Genomic DNA, 16898 nt, shown 5'->3' with positions numbered 1-16898 from the left:
CAGAGAACTGGTTTTATAGTGCTATGAAAGGGTATTTCAGGCCACCTTTAAAGTAAAGGAATCAGTCTTCAATATGCATAAGCTACAGTGCACTTCCTACCATTTAGTGTTCTGGGCGCTCAACCCACAGCTAAAGTAAACACTACAGAAGAAGCCCCTGGCTTACCCCCTTTTGTAGATGTGCCCCTGCACCAATGAAAATTGATGAGCGGATGGACTGTTGTTTGTTATACAAAAAAATATTAAATCCTTAAGCACCTTAAAAAGAGGAAAACTAAAACATAAAAACATCCTGACTGAATGGACAGTGCCAGAGGTGAACAAACCTGTTTTAGATGTAGCACATTACCCTTGAGTATATGTGTGTGTTTTATTTCATTAATTATGTAGGTAAACCTCCCCAAGCGTCTGATGTCTATCTCCCTCCAAAACAAACATCAGCCCAGTGCAATCCTCACTGATCGTTTCAGTTGCTAAAAACGCCCCTGGATTTGCAGAGCCATGTAAAAAACGCGACCAGGCATGATCGACAGCACCGCTCTTGCTCCAGGTGCATCGACATTCCCGCAATAAGACATTAAAAAAAACAAAAAACACGTTAAAACTACGTCATGTCGTAGTAGTATTTGGACAGCACAGGTGCATTTCAGCAGCAGGCAGCAGCAAACCACAGCAATGAGAAGGCAGAGATAATTAAATTCAACATCACATATAATATTGTAAAAGCTAAATCTCAAATAATACTAATGAAAGAGACCTGAATATTGACCCAAACTACAGTAATTACACTATCTGTACCCACATCATTGAGGTGACAGCTTAAAAAAAAAAGATGTCTGCTGAAATCGCCAATAACTTGTAGATGCCATTGATTGATGGGGACATGGACATTTCCACCACGCACCATTTCATCTCGTCAAGCAATTTCAATATTGGCACTTTTTAAGTTTAGTTTAAAAGAATTCAAGTGTTTTCAGTTTCATGATTATGCTGTTTGAATAAGGACAAGAATTTATCTGAACCATTACTTCTGTTTCTTATGATTTACACAGGCTGATGATGTAACTGGTAAACGACAGAAAGTAAACAATTTAATGCAGAAAAGAAAATGTGGATGCACCTGAATTTTGTGCTGGGGAAGCGTGGGTGTGGCGCAGGTGAGGTTTATAGAGTGACTTAGCCTGTTGAAAGAGCACACAGTGACTTGTCAGCCGCACGAATGGGACGAATGTCACTCAGAAACATCTGGCTTTTAAGCCATGGAGCGCAGAGGCACGGTGGTGATCCCAGGGTCCGCGCACTGACCGCTCCCATCCTGCCCTCCTCCTCTCTCGGCAGAGCCTTGGTGAATCTGAGTACGAACCATTATGGTCTCCCTAAAGAGAAAACGTCCGAGAACGGAAGGGTGGCCCGGGCCAAAGTGTTGACCATCGACACCATGAACCCCACTGTGAAGAACGCGAAGTACGCAGTGAGGGGGCCCATCGTGGCGCGGGCTGCGGAGCTGGAGAGGGAGCTCAATGAGGTTTGGTCGATTGGCCTGGTCTGTTCTCAGTGCTTTTATCATCTGCTGCTTTCCACTTCATCTGTCTTTCCACAACCACATCTCATCTGTTCATGTGAAATGATTGCTGCTGTTTCTATGACATCAATAAACTGTAAGCTTATCTCACTGAGCAGACTGTGGCTCAAAGCTATGTACATTTTTGGTCACCGATATAAGCCACTTTGCCCAGTAAGTGCCATTTTAATTATATAATGTATAATGTATCAGTCAGGATGTGCCCTGAACAGCTTTTAACTTTACATATAACTTAAATAACCCTGTTGCATTGTAGATTAGATTTAGGTAAGGAGTGTCTGAAAGCTTATTTGCTGCTGATAAATGCTTGTGTCAATGCTTATGCATTGATCCAATCAATATCTAATCTTTCACATGTTATGATCTTAGGTTTCCATGTTCCGACCATTGTTGTAGGAAGGTTATTCCAAAAGAGCACACTCTTCATGCCTTTCACCCAAAGAGAGCTGGGATAGGCTCCAGCAGATCCCTGTGACCCTACATAGGAATAAGTGGGTATAGATAATGGATGGATGGATGATCACGAGATACAGTTTGTAGACTGGTGTGATCCAAGTAAATAGTATGGTCACTTCAGTTTACATCTCAGTTTTATTACAGTTTTTTATTACAGTTTGTTTTATTACACAGTTAAAAGAATAGCAGGAAAATGTATTTTTGCTCTCATCTCTTGTCTCCACTATTCTAAGTCAAAGCCTTTAAGTTAAAGTGATTTTGTTTTTATATCCAAGACATAATAGTTCCTTTCCACATTACTGGAGCTATAAATTCAGATGATCTGCACACTGTCTGATCCCTTCCTCTGACAGCTTATTGTGAGTGGCAGTGTACCAAGTGCAGCCTGGTGTGAAAAGTGTGATCTCTTGAGTGCTGAGCTCAGGAAGGGACGAGTATGTGAACGAGCTCAGGTGAAAGTCACAGTGGCTTTGGTCAGCATGGACTGTAACGACAGTGGTGACCTTAAACAGGTAGTTCAATGGCCACGGTGATTGAATGTTGTTTGTTCTGACCGATGCAGATTTGCATATGGTCGTCCTATCTCTGTGGGATAGGCTTATTTATTTTCTTCTTAACTGTACAAGGATTTCTGGTGTTATTGAATTGATGTCTAGAGGTTTAAAAAGCAGAAGGATTTGGATTTGAGTTTAGGTGTTAAAACACAGAAACTGAGGGGTGTGTCACGTTTGGAGGGGAAATGAGGACCAATAATTCGCCCTCTGGTGACTCAGGTATAAAAGGTTGACTTTATTTTGGCAAGATGACAGATAATGCGTAAGGAGTGCTAGACTTGATATGATGAATGAAAAATTCCCCTTGAGTAAAACAACAAAGAAAAACCCCACTCCTCGTAGAAAAACACAACAAAGGGATTACTTGACTTAGCTGGAGACGGCACAGATCATAAACACACAAGGCTAGTCAGTGTTAAAACCTTTAGAATGTCATGATGAGCTTGATCTGAGTATTGGACATATTTGGTATTGACTGACAAAAATACACATGATGCAGTATAAAGTATCTGACCTTTACACTGTTATTAGTCAAAGTGTTATTTTATGTATGAATGGGTGGTTCACTTAAACTAGACAGAAACGCCTTGTGCGGACCATGTGTTTCTTAAAATCTGGACTAGATTGGATAAATCCAACAATCAAGCGTATTTAGGTTTTGGGTAAACCTTTGAATCTGCAGCTGCTGGGCTCTCAGCCTCATGTGGTATAAATGTTTATAGAAAATTTATGTTTGGGGTCAAGGTTATTAAGGTGCAGTGGAGGTTTTTAGCCAACCCTACTCTCTTTCTCAGAAAAGTCAATGATATTACTTCAGCTGAAGATATTTCTTATTGTTAATGTTTTTTTCCCTATTCTTTTGGTATATAATAATTTCTGTATGTTGTGTTTATATTCTGCAGGGAATGAAGAAGCCATTTGATGAAGTCATCAAGGCAAACATTGGTGATGCACATGCTATGGGCCAGCAGCCAATCACTTTTTTCAGACAGGTCAGGTCCTAGGCCCTTCCCCCACCTTATCATCTAAATATAGTAGCTCCCACCTGACTTCTGAGTGTCTACTAAATTGATTTCTTACTTAAACATGTTAGTATAAATCATTGCTTCCAGTTTAATGCAATAATCCATGCAGATTTTTATAATGTTCCTTTCACTGTTTATAATAACACATCTCTTTATTTCAAGGCCTTGGCGATCTGTTCCTACCCTGAACTGTTGAATGACAGTACATTCCCAGAAGATGCCAAAAGTAGAGCATACCGCATTCTGCAGTCCTGCGGAGGGAACAGTATGGGTGTGTATGAGTTTAGTATAACAGGTTCTAATTATCAGCCTATAGTCTGTTTTGTGAGCTCTTCGTGTGTTATATTATGCTTCCTGGTGATGCAATGTTGGGTCAAGGCTGTAAGCTGTAATAGCGTCTTTAATTATCTCCATATGAATTGCCCTCAGGTTCCTATAGTGCCAGTCAGGGCATAGACTCTGTGCGTCAGGATGTGGCCCGCTACATTGAGCGAAGGGATGGAGGTGTGCCCAGTGACCCAGACAATATTTTCCTCACCACAGGGGCCTGTGATGGCATTATGGTAGAAAATGTCCTTTTTGTACTAATAGTCACATGTTTGCGTTCTCTTAATGAAATATGAAAAAAATTGTAGCAGTCCAGTAATAATGAAACAAGTTATGTCACGTCTTTGTCATTTTGTGGTAATTTAGCTTACGCAATCTTTTACTCAAATTTGGATGCAGACAAAGTTACTGTCTATCTAATCTAAATTATGTTAACATGTCTAATTTTAATTATATGTCTCTACGTTGACCTCCCTGTCTCCTGTACTCTCAGACCATGCTGAAGCTGTTGGTGTGTGGTGAAGGTCCCACCCGTACAGGCATTATGATCCCCATACCTCACTATCCCATGTACTCGGCTACATTGGTTGAACTGGCTGCCGTGCAGGTCAACTATTATCTTAATGAAGAAAAGTGCTGGAGCGTGGACATTAGCGAGCTGAAGCGCGCTCTAGATGAAGCCCGGCATTACTGCAACCCCAGAGCCTTGTGTATCGTCAACCCTGGAAACCCAACTAGTAAAGTCCCTTAACATTTTTTGTCAAAATTAACATCATCATCACGTTTTCTTACAGTAATAAGTACCTTAAAGACATTGGTAGAAGTTGTGGTTCTGATAACCTATTAAATAAACTTACAGGTATGTGGTACATTCCCTAAAGCACTAGGCCCATCAGGACGTCCTGGATTTGCGTTGCTTGAGATTAGACCTTGGTGTACACATCATTACCACAACCATAGATTCCATACACTACTCAAAGCAGATCCACTAGATGGCACCAGATCAACACATGTGCCTGCCAAATCAACACTTCAGACCATGTCTCATAATGAGCATCCTGTTTTTTCGCAGGTCAGGTTGAGACCAGACAGTGCATTGAGGATGTGATCAGATTTGCAGCAAAGGAGCGTCTCTTCCTCATGGCCGATGAGGTAGTTTCTCTGCGTCTCACTAAACATCTACCCACTCTATTGTCTACTTCACCACATCACCTCATCATCTGTTATTCTGTCTACATCTCTCAGGTGTACCAGGATAATGTGTATGGACATGGTTGCCGGTTCCACTCCTTTAAGACGGTTCTGTTTGAGATGGGGCCAGAGTACTCGAATACAATGGAACTGGTATCCTTCCATTCCACTTCAAAGGGTTACATGGGAGAGTAAGTCTTATTTTGATGTTGATGAGACCATTATGTTTACAGGTAAATCTCATCAAAAGGCTTCTTCATTCCCTGCAGATCGTAAACACAACATACAGAAATTATTATATAACAGAAGAATAGGAAAAAAATGAATAAGAACATTTCTTCAGCAGAAGCAATCAATGACTTTCATTCATTTGCATTTTTTTGTTTGTACCTTGATACTTGGGACTAGAATGTTTTCTGGGGTGAGTTGGGAATGTGGAACGATCCATTAAGGGAATTTAGATGTACTGTACCTTTCAGTTATTGCTGCAACTTGTTTGCCTTGCATCTCTAAATTTATTGGGCAACTAGGTTCAATCATAATGTTTTCAACTCCCTCTTAGGTGTGGTTTCCGTGGAGGCTACATGGAGGTCATCAACATGGATGATGAGGTGAAGGCTGAGCTGACAAAGCTGTTGTCAGTCCGTCTGTGTTCTCCTGTTCCTGGTCAGGCTCTAGTAGACCTAGTGTTCAACCCTCCACAGCCTGGAGAGCCCTCATATGACAACTTCATCAAGGTTCCTAGTCTTTATCCTACTACTCTCGTTATTTACTCTAGGGGTGAAACAAACAATTAATACACCAACATGATCTGTTGTTAATCATCATCAATGCACCGCAGTCTAATTACAATATGTTTTTAGTATAATGAATTTTACTAAATAATTTGTAGTTACACTGTTTTCTCACAAATCTCACTAAAACTGAAATCACTTGTGATGCAGTGAGTATTGTTTATATCCAGTTACATCCTATTGTATTTCTCTTTCATTAGTGATTAGTTTTTCATTTCTGGGCTTCATTTTTCTGCCATTACTGACTCTGTGGATTCATATTAGCGTCATTATCATGGTCAGCATAACACAGTAATGTTGTAATGTAATGCCTGCAGCTGCTGTTCAATTTTTATACAGTAAAATATGGATGACTTATAAATCATGACCACTTGTAGGTATGAAATTATCTGTGTAAAAGATTTTTTGTTCACCTGATGTCATTCATAGTCTGTTTACATTTAGTGTATAATATCCTGCATGGCCCTTCATCTCAGAGGAGCTCACAGAAATCTGGAGAAATTCAAGCAGAAAACTTTGTTAGAAAAGGCGAGAGACACCGCTGGCCATTGTTTCCTTTCCAACAAACAAAAAAGGCTGTAGAAAGCTTAATGGTACTGAAACATTACCAGAATTAGTCATTTGTAAGTGCTGCTGTAGGACTTACAAAGAATATTATTTGTGGCTTTCTCCAGACCTGTTTAAAGTTTTGATTGGTCCATGCGATAAATTACAGTGCAGGTGTTGTTTCCAGTCTTTTGTGATTCTAATGATGTCTCTCTTTGTCCCAAAAATTTTACTTTCCATTTTCCTTATTTTGGTGGTGGAGGTGGTCTTGGTGGGGGACTGTGGCTGAATTATGCCCGCGCTTCCATGCCCACACTCTTTTCAAAAATGAAACACTGGAATACGAGCCAAGTTCTGTGCAAAGGGTTTATTGTGTTCTTGAAACAAAAAAGACCATAAATACCCTGAGTGCATGCCCTGGCCATAATGGACTAAAGGCTGTTTCTTTGCATGGCTGTTTTTATATCTGTAATGTCTCTGCAGATTATTCTTGACATTTCAGCTGCGATCATGGGAACTTTCCCACTCCTCATTACAAATGTGCACCTGTGATTATCAGTGATTTAACGCTCCTAAAAGATTTCACTAACAAGGGGGTGCCTGAGTTCAGGTTGTCACAAAAATCCTGTATCCCAATAAAGTTTTTAATGAGCATGCATGGGTTCAACATGCCATAACAACCCTTTGCTTACTACTGATGAATGAGGTGCCAGGCCCATACTAGTCACCCTTATCAGAAAGCTTTGTAGCTTAGCAGTAACAAATGAGTTGCTTGTGATTCAGAGGAGACTAATTCAGGGAGCAATATTCTTACAACCACAAAGTAACTGTTTTATACATGGTACACCTGCAATAAAACACTTTTAATTTGAAAGTATTTCCCACAAAAATCTCTAACCTCTGTCTTCTATATAACCTCTTTTTTTTCCCCACATCCAGGAGCGCACAGCTATTTTAAGTGCCTTAGAAGAGAAGGCCAAACTTACAGAGCAAGTTCTGAATACTGTCCCAGGCATCAGCTGCAATCCGGTGCAAGGTGCCATGTTCTGCTTCCCTCGCATAACCATCCCTGAAAAGGCCATGATAGAGGCCACGGTCAGTACTCAACAGGGGTGGGAACATTTACAAATTTTCATAATTGTCATATACTTGCAGATTTTTGAAATGTGTGAGATCTAACATCACTATCCAGGCTGTGAACTGCAGCATGCCCTGAGGAGTGCAGGGGCGATGACAGCAGATATCCTACTGCTCAGAGTTTTGAAGTTCTTGGATAAATAAGTCAATAGTGAAATGTTAAAACACATACGATGCCTTTTAAAACCACCATAAGACAGACGAGCTACAGCCAAATTTCAGCAGAACAAGCTGTCGTCCACGTTGGAGACGCCCCTGCTCACTATCTCAGAAAACGAGAAAATTATCTCGGCAAGCATTTAGGCCGAGTCAGTTACTGCCTAAATATTATGGTATGGCCAGGGTATACATGTGTACTTGGGTATATGATTTGACTGTATTTTTGTTTCAAGGAAAAGACATTGACATTGAAAACAATATGAGAATTTACTCAATACTCATACTAATCTAGGACGTATTATCCAGTCCAGTCTCCCCATGTTTACTGTGCATCCACCACCTTCTTTGCTAAAGGGAGCAAATAATTTCCAATAGTTTGTTGTTTCACTTATGTCCCGAGGTTGACTGCTTAGAAGGGATAAGGCCAGGACACAGCTGACCTAATGACACCTGATCAGTCCCAACAACTGCACACCATCTTGATCACACAGTTGTGGAATTTCATTTGTTGTGGACTGTACAAAAAGACACATTCAACTAAAAGACAGCACTTTTATGTCAACATTACCATGAGAGATTTAAATAGAGCTGCTGTCCTCTCCATTCAGCTTGTTCTCAATCTCAGTACATTGGCAGGTCTCAGGTTGGGACAGTTTACAAAGGATTTTAATAGGGCATTTGTATAAAACATTTGATCAAAATGATGTTGTTACAACCCAATATAGTCTAGGGGAAGTTTGGGGAGTAACATACGTTTCCAGGCACGGGAATGTAATCAGGTATTTATTTACAGGGTACGAACCAGCGATTCTTACAGAAAAATACAAATAGGAAAATGGTGTGACACTGGAGTAAACACTATTTTAACAGCAATAAATAACAAAGAACCAAAGAAGAAAACAGAAACAACCCCAAACTCCAGGTCTAAACCAATACAGTCAACTTATAAAGTAACAAAGGGAGAGCTAGGAGGTTGACTAGACCAGCCTGCTATATAACATTAACAGCGCTAAGAAATGTTGCCAAAACACAGATAACACAATCCCACAACAGGGGTAACAAACTAGAACCGCCACGCGGTGTACAAACCTATTTAATCTAACACAGAAGTCTGAGAAAGAGTCACAACATCGAGGGTGAAACTGACCACGGACAAAGGCACAGTTTCACCCCGAGCTAGTGAACTCTCCGAGCTCTAAATGCGCGATGGGCTGAGGGGTGGATCGCTGATTGGTGGAAGGCTGAAGCGGTGGGCCAATCAGGCGAAGAGGCGCGATCCATGGTTGATCTTCTTGCAGCTGCTGTTTCGCAACCCCGTCGGCCAATGACAATCCCGAACAGCTGCACCTATCAGTCGGAGGTGTATTTCAGGAATCCCAATCATCCTCTTCGTGGCGCACTCAGACAGAGCACAAGAAAACAGTACGGGGGGGAGGCGAGAACCAAGAAGGCCTGGGGCCGTAACACCCCTCCCCTTAAAATTTTTGCACAATCCATATGCAACTCATGCACAAAAGTTTATCAACAAGAATAACATTATTTTGTCTATACCAAACAAAATTTTTGTTACTCACATCTAGATAAGGCATCCGCTAGTAAATTTTCGGAGCCCTTTTTATGGCGGATTTCTAGATGGTAGTCTTGGACTGTAAGAGCCCATCGCATTAGTCGCTGGTTGTGGTTGTACATTCGGGCGAGGAATACGAGTGGGTTATGGTCGGTGTAAACCAGGATAGGAAGGTGACTGGATCCAACATATACATCAAAATGCTGTAGAGCCAATATTAATGCTAAAGTTTCTTTCTCAACAGTTGAATACCGAGTTTGGTATTTGTTAAACTTTCGAGAAAAGTAACTAACCGGGTGTTCAATGCCCTCCAAATCGTCCTGGAGTAGAACGGCTCCAGCCCCAACATCACTGGCATCAATGTCGAGCCTAAAGGGTTTAGAGTGGTCAGGGGATTGTAACACAGGTGAATGACATAACAGAGCCTTTAGACATTCAAAAGCACTTTGACAGTCAGGGGTCCATTCAAACCTTTCTTTTGGGCTAAGCAGACTAGTTAGGGGTTGAGCAACTGTCGCAAAGTTTCGACAGAAAGCACGGTAATAGCCTGCCATTCCTAAAAATCTACGTAGCATTCGCCGTGTGGTGGGCACAGGAAAATTTACTATAGCGTGAATCTTCTCTATGACAGGGCGCACCTGTCCTTGGCCAACTTCCCTACCTAGGTAACGTACCGTGGCTTGGCCAAATTCACACTTGGCAAGGTTTAGCGTCAACGACGCTTGTGCGAGTCGCTCGAAAACCTTGCATAACACATTCACATGTTCTGGCCAGTTTTGTGTGTACACAACAACGTCATCCAAGTAAACACTACATTCTTCAACATCGTGTAAGACGATGTTCATTAGCCGCTGAAAAGTGGCAGGGGCGTTACACAAGCCGAACGCCATGACTGTATATTGCAATAAACAGTCAGGCGTAACAAAGGCAGCTATTTCAGAGGCACGTTCCGTTAACGGGACTTGCCAGTATCCCTTTAACAAATCTAGCCTAGATACGAACCTGGCAGAACCAACATTATCCACGCAATCCTCCATGCGAGGGAGTGGATATGAATCAGGGACAGTAATGTGATTTACCTTGCGGAAGTCGGTGATGAATCGCGGGGTACCGTCAGATTTGGCCTCCACCAAACAAGGTGAACTCCACGCGCTGTGACTAGAGATAGCAAAACCATGTCGTAACAAGTAATCCGTTTCAGATTTCATTACCGCACGTTTAACGAGGTTTACCCGGTATGGATGCTGTTTTATTGGCCTAGCATCTCCAACATCTATGTCATGTGTTAAGACGTTGGTGCGAGTGGGTACATCATTAAACAAACAAGGGAAATCTTTCACAAGCTGTTTTATGTCAGCTTGTTGCTCTGGATTCAGATGAGTCAATCGTTTAGAATAACTCTTTAACTCCTCGGAGTTTGTTAGTCTACCAGTTTGACGTACCGTAGGGTATGTTTCATGTTCCCTGTCCTCAGGATCATCTGGGTCAACATGGTGCACGATGACTACGGCACTAGTATGTGCTGTAACTGATTGAGGAATGTCAGCATTGGCGGACCCTCGGGAGAAATATCGCTTTAACATGTTTACATGGCAAACTCTCTTTTTCCGACGGCGATCGGGCGTGTGAATCAAATAATCCGTGTCGCTAAGTTTATTATCAATCGTATATGGACCAGTGAAGCGGGCATTTAGGGAGGAGCCCGTTTGCGGTAGTAATACCAAAACCTGATCCCCAACAGTAAACTGTCGGTGTATTGCGGTTTGGTCATGGTGGCGTTTCATGGCAGTTTGGGTATGTTCTAAAGTCTCTTTGGCAAGCTGGTTTGCAGTATGCAACCGCTCCCTAAATTTGCTCACGTAACTTAACACGTTACATGCTGGTACATTCGCATTCAGTATAGTCTCTTTGACAGCCTTCAGCGGACTGCGCGGAGTATGTGCAAACACTAGCTCATAGGGACTAAATCCTAATGATTCCTGTTTGGCATTACGTGCAGCAAATAGCACAAAAGGTAAACCCTCATCCCATTCCTTTTCCGTCTCCAAACAATACTTACGGAGCATACTTTTTACTGTCTGGTGCCACCTCTCCAGGGCACCTTGACTTTCTGGATGGTAAGCACTAGAGGTCACGTGCTGGGCCTCCAGAGTTTTCATTACCTGTTGAAAGGTTTTTGACATAAAGTTCGTTCCTTGGTCCGTTTGGATTACCTGCGGTAGTCCAAACGTTGCAAAGTATGTCATTAATGCTTTAACGACAATGGGGGCCGTAATTCGCTTTAACGGTAGGGCCTCCGGATATCTAGTAGCGGTACACATTATAGTCAGCAAATACTGATTTCCATTTCGAGTCCTAGGTAAAGGACCTACACAATCAATAATAATTTTACCAAATGGTTGTGTCACTACTGGGATTGGACAGAGTGGGGCACGGGGAATACCCTGATTGGGTTTCCCGGCCAACTGGCAAACATGACAGCTACGACAGAATTTACCTACATCTTGTTTTAACCCGGGCCAGAAAAAATGTTGCAAAATGTGATGATACGTCTTTGTAATTCCTAAATGTCCAGACCAGCAACTTTCATGGGCTAATGACAGTACCTGCTGCCTAAAGCTCTGCGGCAACACAACTTGCGTCACGTGTCCCCATTCATTATCTTTACCACCGGGCGCATACCATTTTCGCATTAGTACCTCATTTTCCAGATATAACTGAGCACGTTTGTTAGGTTGGGCTGAGTTTGACCTAGGCATATTGTCCTTCCTTTCCAATCCCTCAAAGCACTTGTATAATGTGGGATCCAGCCGTTGTAACTCGCTAAGCCGTTTGGCAGGTACAGCGGTTGTCACCTCCTCCATACCTGAAGGGGGCTCTGCCGCTACTTTCAGCTTGCAAGGGTGCTTTGGAGCTACCGGAAACTCGGTCTCGGTTTTCCCTGTCTCTGCAAATAGAGGCATGAGAAAGCTATCCTCAATGCAAATATCAGTATTGGCACGAGCTTGGGATCTGGTAACGGCACATACAGGAAATGGGGCAGACTCATTATACATTTCAGGCGTTATAGGCACATCCACTACCTCTAACGATGGTAGTACTTTTCCACCCGCTATGTCATTTCCCAATAACAAAGCTACTCCCTCTATAGGTAGTTCATCACTCACCGCTATAGGAAAGTAACCCGTCACTAGCTTAGATTTTATATAAATCGTGTGGATGGGTTTGGGGGTGTAGCCTAGTTCAATCCCCCTCAAGATGGCACTATAACCACAGGCGGAGTCTGCGGAGAAAGGCAGAACACTTGACAGTATAACAGATTGGGATCCCCCTGTGTCTCGTAACATGGTTATGGGTTTGCACTCTGAGTTTTCAGAGAGAGAGATACAACCTTCCAAGATAAACGGTTTAAAACATGGATCAACCTTGTCCTTACCGTCATGTACAACCGTGTTCTGAGTAAAACCAACGCCTTTTGCGTGGGCTCTTTTATTCGCATCACCACTCGCAGTGGCCTGTTTCTTTTTAAGGGAAGGGCAGTCAGCTATGATATGCCCGACCTGGTGACAGTAAAAGCATTGTCTTTCCGCCGGCACATTGCTCGTTAACCCAATATCGCCCAATTTGGAGATTTTTGGCAAACGAACCTTTGTAACAGGTTCAAACGTATGTTTATGAATTAGGGCAAATTCATCAGAGAGCACTGCCGCATCAGTCAATGTTTCCACTTTCTGTTCATTCAGATAAGTCACCACACGATCAGGAAGACACTGTTTAAACTCCTCCAACAACACCAGTTCCTTCAATAAATCAAAACTGTTCGCATTACACGAATGACACCATTTTTCAAACAGATTCATTTTCAGTCGTGAAAATTCTACATACGTTTGCTGTGGACTCTTCCTCAGTTTCCTAAACTTCTGGCGGTAAGCTTCAGGTACCAATTCATACGCTCGTAATATGGCAGTTTTTATCTTCCCATAGTCCAGGCTGTCTGGCAAAGGTAGAGCCGAAATAACCTCTTGGGCTTTTCCCTGCATCTTGCACTGAATAAGCACAGCCCAAATCTCTTCAGGCCAGTGCAGAGCAATAGCTAGTCTCTCAAATACCTGAAAGTACACATCTACTTCAGCTTCTCTAAACACTGGAACCAAAGTAATGTGCTTACTTACATCAAAGGTAGGAGTCGCGCTGCTGACCCGAGGGGCATCAGGGGTTTCATGCTGTGGAGCTGCCATCTGCTGGGCTACATGCGGACGTGCGTAGGACTGGCCCGCAAGTTCCAACTGTCTAATTCGCACAGCCGTGTCGGCCTCAATCTGCAGCTTCTTTACTTCCAGGTCAAATTGTAGTTGTCGGGCCCTCTCCTGGGCCTCAACCTGCATGCGGGCGAGGCGGACCTTCAGCCGCGCCTCTACCCTAGACCCGGAACCAGTCAATGATGAGGGATCGAACCGGGGCAGGGTAAATGGTGTCTTACCTGTCTCACCTTCGTCCCCATCACTGGCCGTAGCGGCTAGGGGTTCCACCCCCGCCTCTTTACCTGGCACAACAGTGCTGGCACTTGGGTCTACCTTAGTGACTTTTGGAACCACAGCAGGAAGTAGAATACCCCGCTCGGTCAGAGCTTCCGCCAATAACAATTTCAGGTCGCATTTAGCGATTTGTTTGGGGAAAGGGACATCCAGTCTTGTGGCAATAAGCGCTAGATCCCCCTTTCTACATTTATCTAGTAGTTCCAGGGTAGGAGAAGCCAAAAACAACTCGGCATAATCCGTTGCCATACTAGACCGACACAGCCTCTGCTGTCCAATGGCCTGAAACACTACTGTGGGTTTTGGTTTTGGGAGGTCAAGTAGGAGTATTAAGATCCCGGACGAGCCCCCACTTATGTTACAACCCAATATAGTCTAGGGGAAGTTTGGGGAGTAACATACGTTTCCAGGCACGGGAATGTAATCAGGTATTTATTTACAGGGTACGAACCAGCGATTCTTACAGAAAAATACAAATAGGAAAATGGTGTGACACTGGAGTAAACACTATTTTAACAGCAATAAATAACAAAGAACCAAAGAAGAAAACAGAAACAACCCCAAACTCCAGGTCTAAACCAATACAGTCAACTTATAAAGTAACAAAGGGAGAGCTAGGAGGTTGACTAGACCAGCCTGCTATATAACATTAACAGCGCTAAGAAATGTTGCCAAAACACAGATAACACAATCCCACAACAGGGGTAACAAACTAGAACCGCCACGCGGTGTACAAACCTATTTAATCTAACACAGAAGTCTGAGAAAGAGTCACAACATCGAGGGTGAAACTGACCACGGACAAAGGCACAGTTTCCCCCCGAGCTAGTGAACTCTCCGAGCTCTAAATGCGCGATGGGCTGAGGGGTGGATCGCTGATTGGTGGAAGGCTGAAGCGGTGGGCCAATCAGGCGAAGAGGCGCGATCCATGGTTGATCTTCTTGCAGCTGCTGTTTCGCAACCCCGTCGGCCAATGACAATCCCGAACAGCTGCACCTATCAGTCGGAGGTGTATTTCAGGAATCCCAATCATCCTCTTCGTGGCGCACTCAGACAGAGCACAAGAAAACAGTACGGGGGGGAGGCGAGAACCAAGAAGGCCTGGGGCCGTAACAGATGTGTATATCAGATTTATTTGATCTTAAATCAGTACTCTTTTTGTGTTATATACTTCAGTCGTCTTATTGCTGCTGAAGTCCTCATTCAAAACGTCTGAAGGCACCTGTGCTAACATAACTGTGGAGGATATAAAGAAGGTTAAATTGTTGCCTTTAAATTTCAGAATATAATTATTATTGCCCATTTTGAGATTAGAAGCACATGAAGGGACTGCTGGTTCCAAGGAGGTACTAACTTTCTTTTGGCCCACTCCTGCTATAAATGGATTTGACTTTGTGTAAATTGAAAATCCTGTCTACTAAATTTCTTAAATCAGAAACAAAATGAAAGAGAATAAATTGTTCCTAGAAAGCATCTCAGTGGGAATTGTACTGTCACACTGTGCTGTAATGATTCTTTTCCTTTGTGTTAGGAACAAGGTCAGCAACCAGATGTGTTTTACTGCATGAAAATGCTGGAGGAGGCAGGGATCTGTGTCATACCTGGAAGCGGCTTTGGCCAGAAGGAGGGAACCTACCACTTCAGGTACAAACATTTCTGTGGCTTCATTTAATCTTCATTATTAAAAATAGTTTGATCTACGAAACATCAGAAAATGAAAAAATGTCAGAAAAAAATATTTGAAGACATTTTTTTCATTTTCTAATGTTCACTGACATTTTTGCTTAAATAAGACGAGTAATGACTCGTTCCTTTGTTTTCAAGTGCACGCTGTTGAAGGTTTATTAGCTACACCAAGCTAAAATTAATGCAGCCTAATGCAGCAGTGCTGCAATAAAGCCCACTTAACATACAGTTATGTTTGTTTATGTTTGTTGTTTTTTTCTATCCCGTTCATGAACATGATTATCTTCATGCAAGTAGATGGTTTTTTTGCAGGACACTAATAATACCACATTAGTTTTAGCTTCATGTACCTAACAAACTGCCAGCTAAGAGAAAATAATTTTCATGGCACAGTCCCTGTCATACACTCTCTTGCCTTTTTAAAAAAATAAGTAAAGGATTCAATGTGTAAGTCTGTTGTTACATCAGTCATTTAACTCCACCTCCCTCTCTGCCATGCAGAATGACTATCTTGCCTCCGATTGATAAGTTGCAGATCCTGCTGAACAAAGTCAAGGAGTTCCACCAGAAATTCACCCAGAAATATTCTTAGATTTCTACATGTTTTTCCTCTCTTCAAGAAGGGAGGAGGAACAACTACATCAGCTAGACGTCAGGCAATCAGAATTTATCTGTCACAAATAAATACCTTTTCTACGTTGGCTCTGGTGGTTTTTCTGATGGTGAACTTTAGCTTCTAGAGCATCCACCTCTGGACACTGGTGGACAGTACACAAGGCAGTGTTTTGTTTCATTGAATGTTGTTCCTGTTTTAAAGGAGATATTAATGTGTATTTGTATGAAAGATAGATTGACAAGCTAAAAAAGCAACTGCAAACAACGTGATGCTGCTTAAAACTTACGTGTAAAATATATGTGTTGTGATAAACACGTAGCAGTTATAGATCCAGATCCACAACAGAAATGATATGTTTATCAGATGTAGTGTCGCAGACAGAAAAATCCGCTTCCATCTTTTGACAAAAACACTGATTAGCAGAACTCTAGTAAGTCAGGTAAACTACAATAGAGAAACATGCCACTGTCAATCTCATGAGGTGTTTTTTTAAAAATAAACTACTGCTCAAGACTTTCATTTTGATGAAAATGTGAAAAACATTCCACACCAAGGTGAATATCTTTAACTTTGTTTTCCCTGTATAACTTAACAAACCACTGTTTGACAATGGTATGAACCATCACTGGCTTCAAGGCTGTTCCTGACACTGCAATCAAAACTCACACTCACTTAGTTTTAATGTTTGTTTTAATATTAGCCATGGCACAGATTAGTTACATT

The 16898-nt window shown here is 42.3% G+C and overlaps 1 protein-coding gene across 1 annotated transcript; it reads left to right on the top strand.

The window, feature by feature from the left end:
* Positions 1-1216: 1216 nt before the first annotated feature.
* LOC113132226 (alanine aminotransferase 2-like) lies at positions 1217-16151 on the top strand. The gene is made up of 11 exons (XM_026310201.1): positions 1217-1525; positions 3495-3584; positions 3780-3888; positions 4047-4180; positions 4438-4681; positions 5017-5096; positions 5190-5326; positions 5698-5872; positions 7415-7570; positions 15405-15517; positions 16061-16151. Exons 1-11 carry the CDS (start codon positions 1220-1222, stop codon positions 16149-16151), a joined length of 1635 nt encoding a protein of 544 aa, XP_026165986.1. The 5' UTR covers positions 1217-1219.
* Positions 16152-16898: the final 747 nt, after the last annotated feature.

Source organism: Mastacembelus armatus, chromosome 22 (genome assembly GCF_900324485.2).
Source record: "Mastacembelus armatus chromosome 22, fMasArm1.2, whole genome shotgun sequence".
NCBI lineage: Eukaryota > Metazoa > Chordata > Actinopteri > Synbranchiformes > Mastacembelidae > Mastacembelus > Mastacembelus armatus.
The sequence above is the reverse complement of the archived record's forward strand: the minus strand, read 5'-3'. Positions and strand labels throughout refer to the sequence as shown.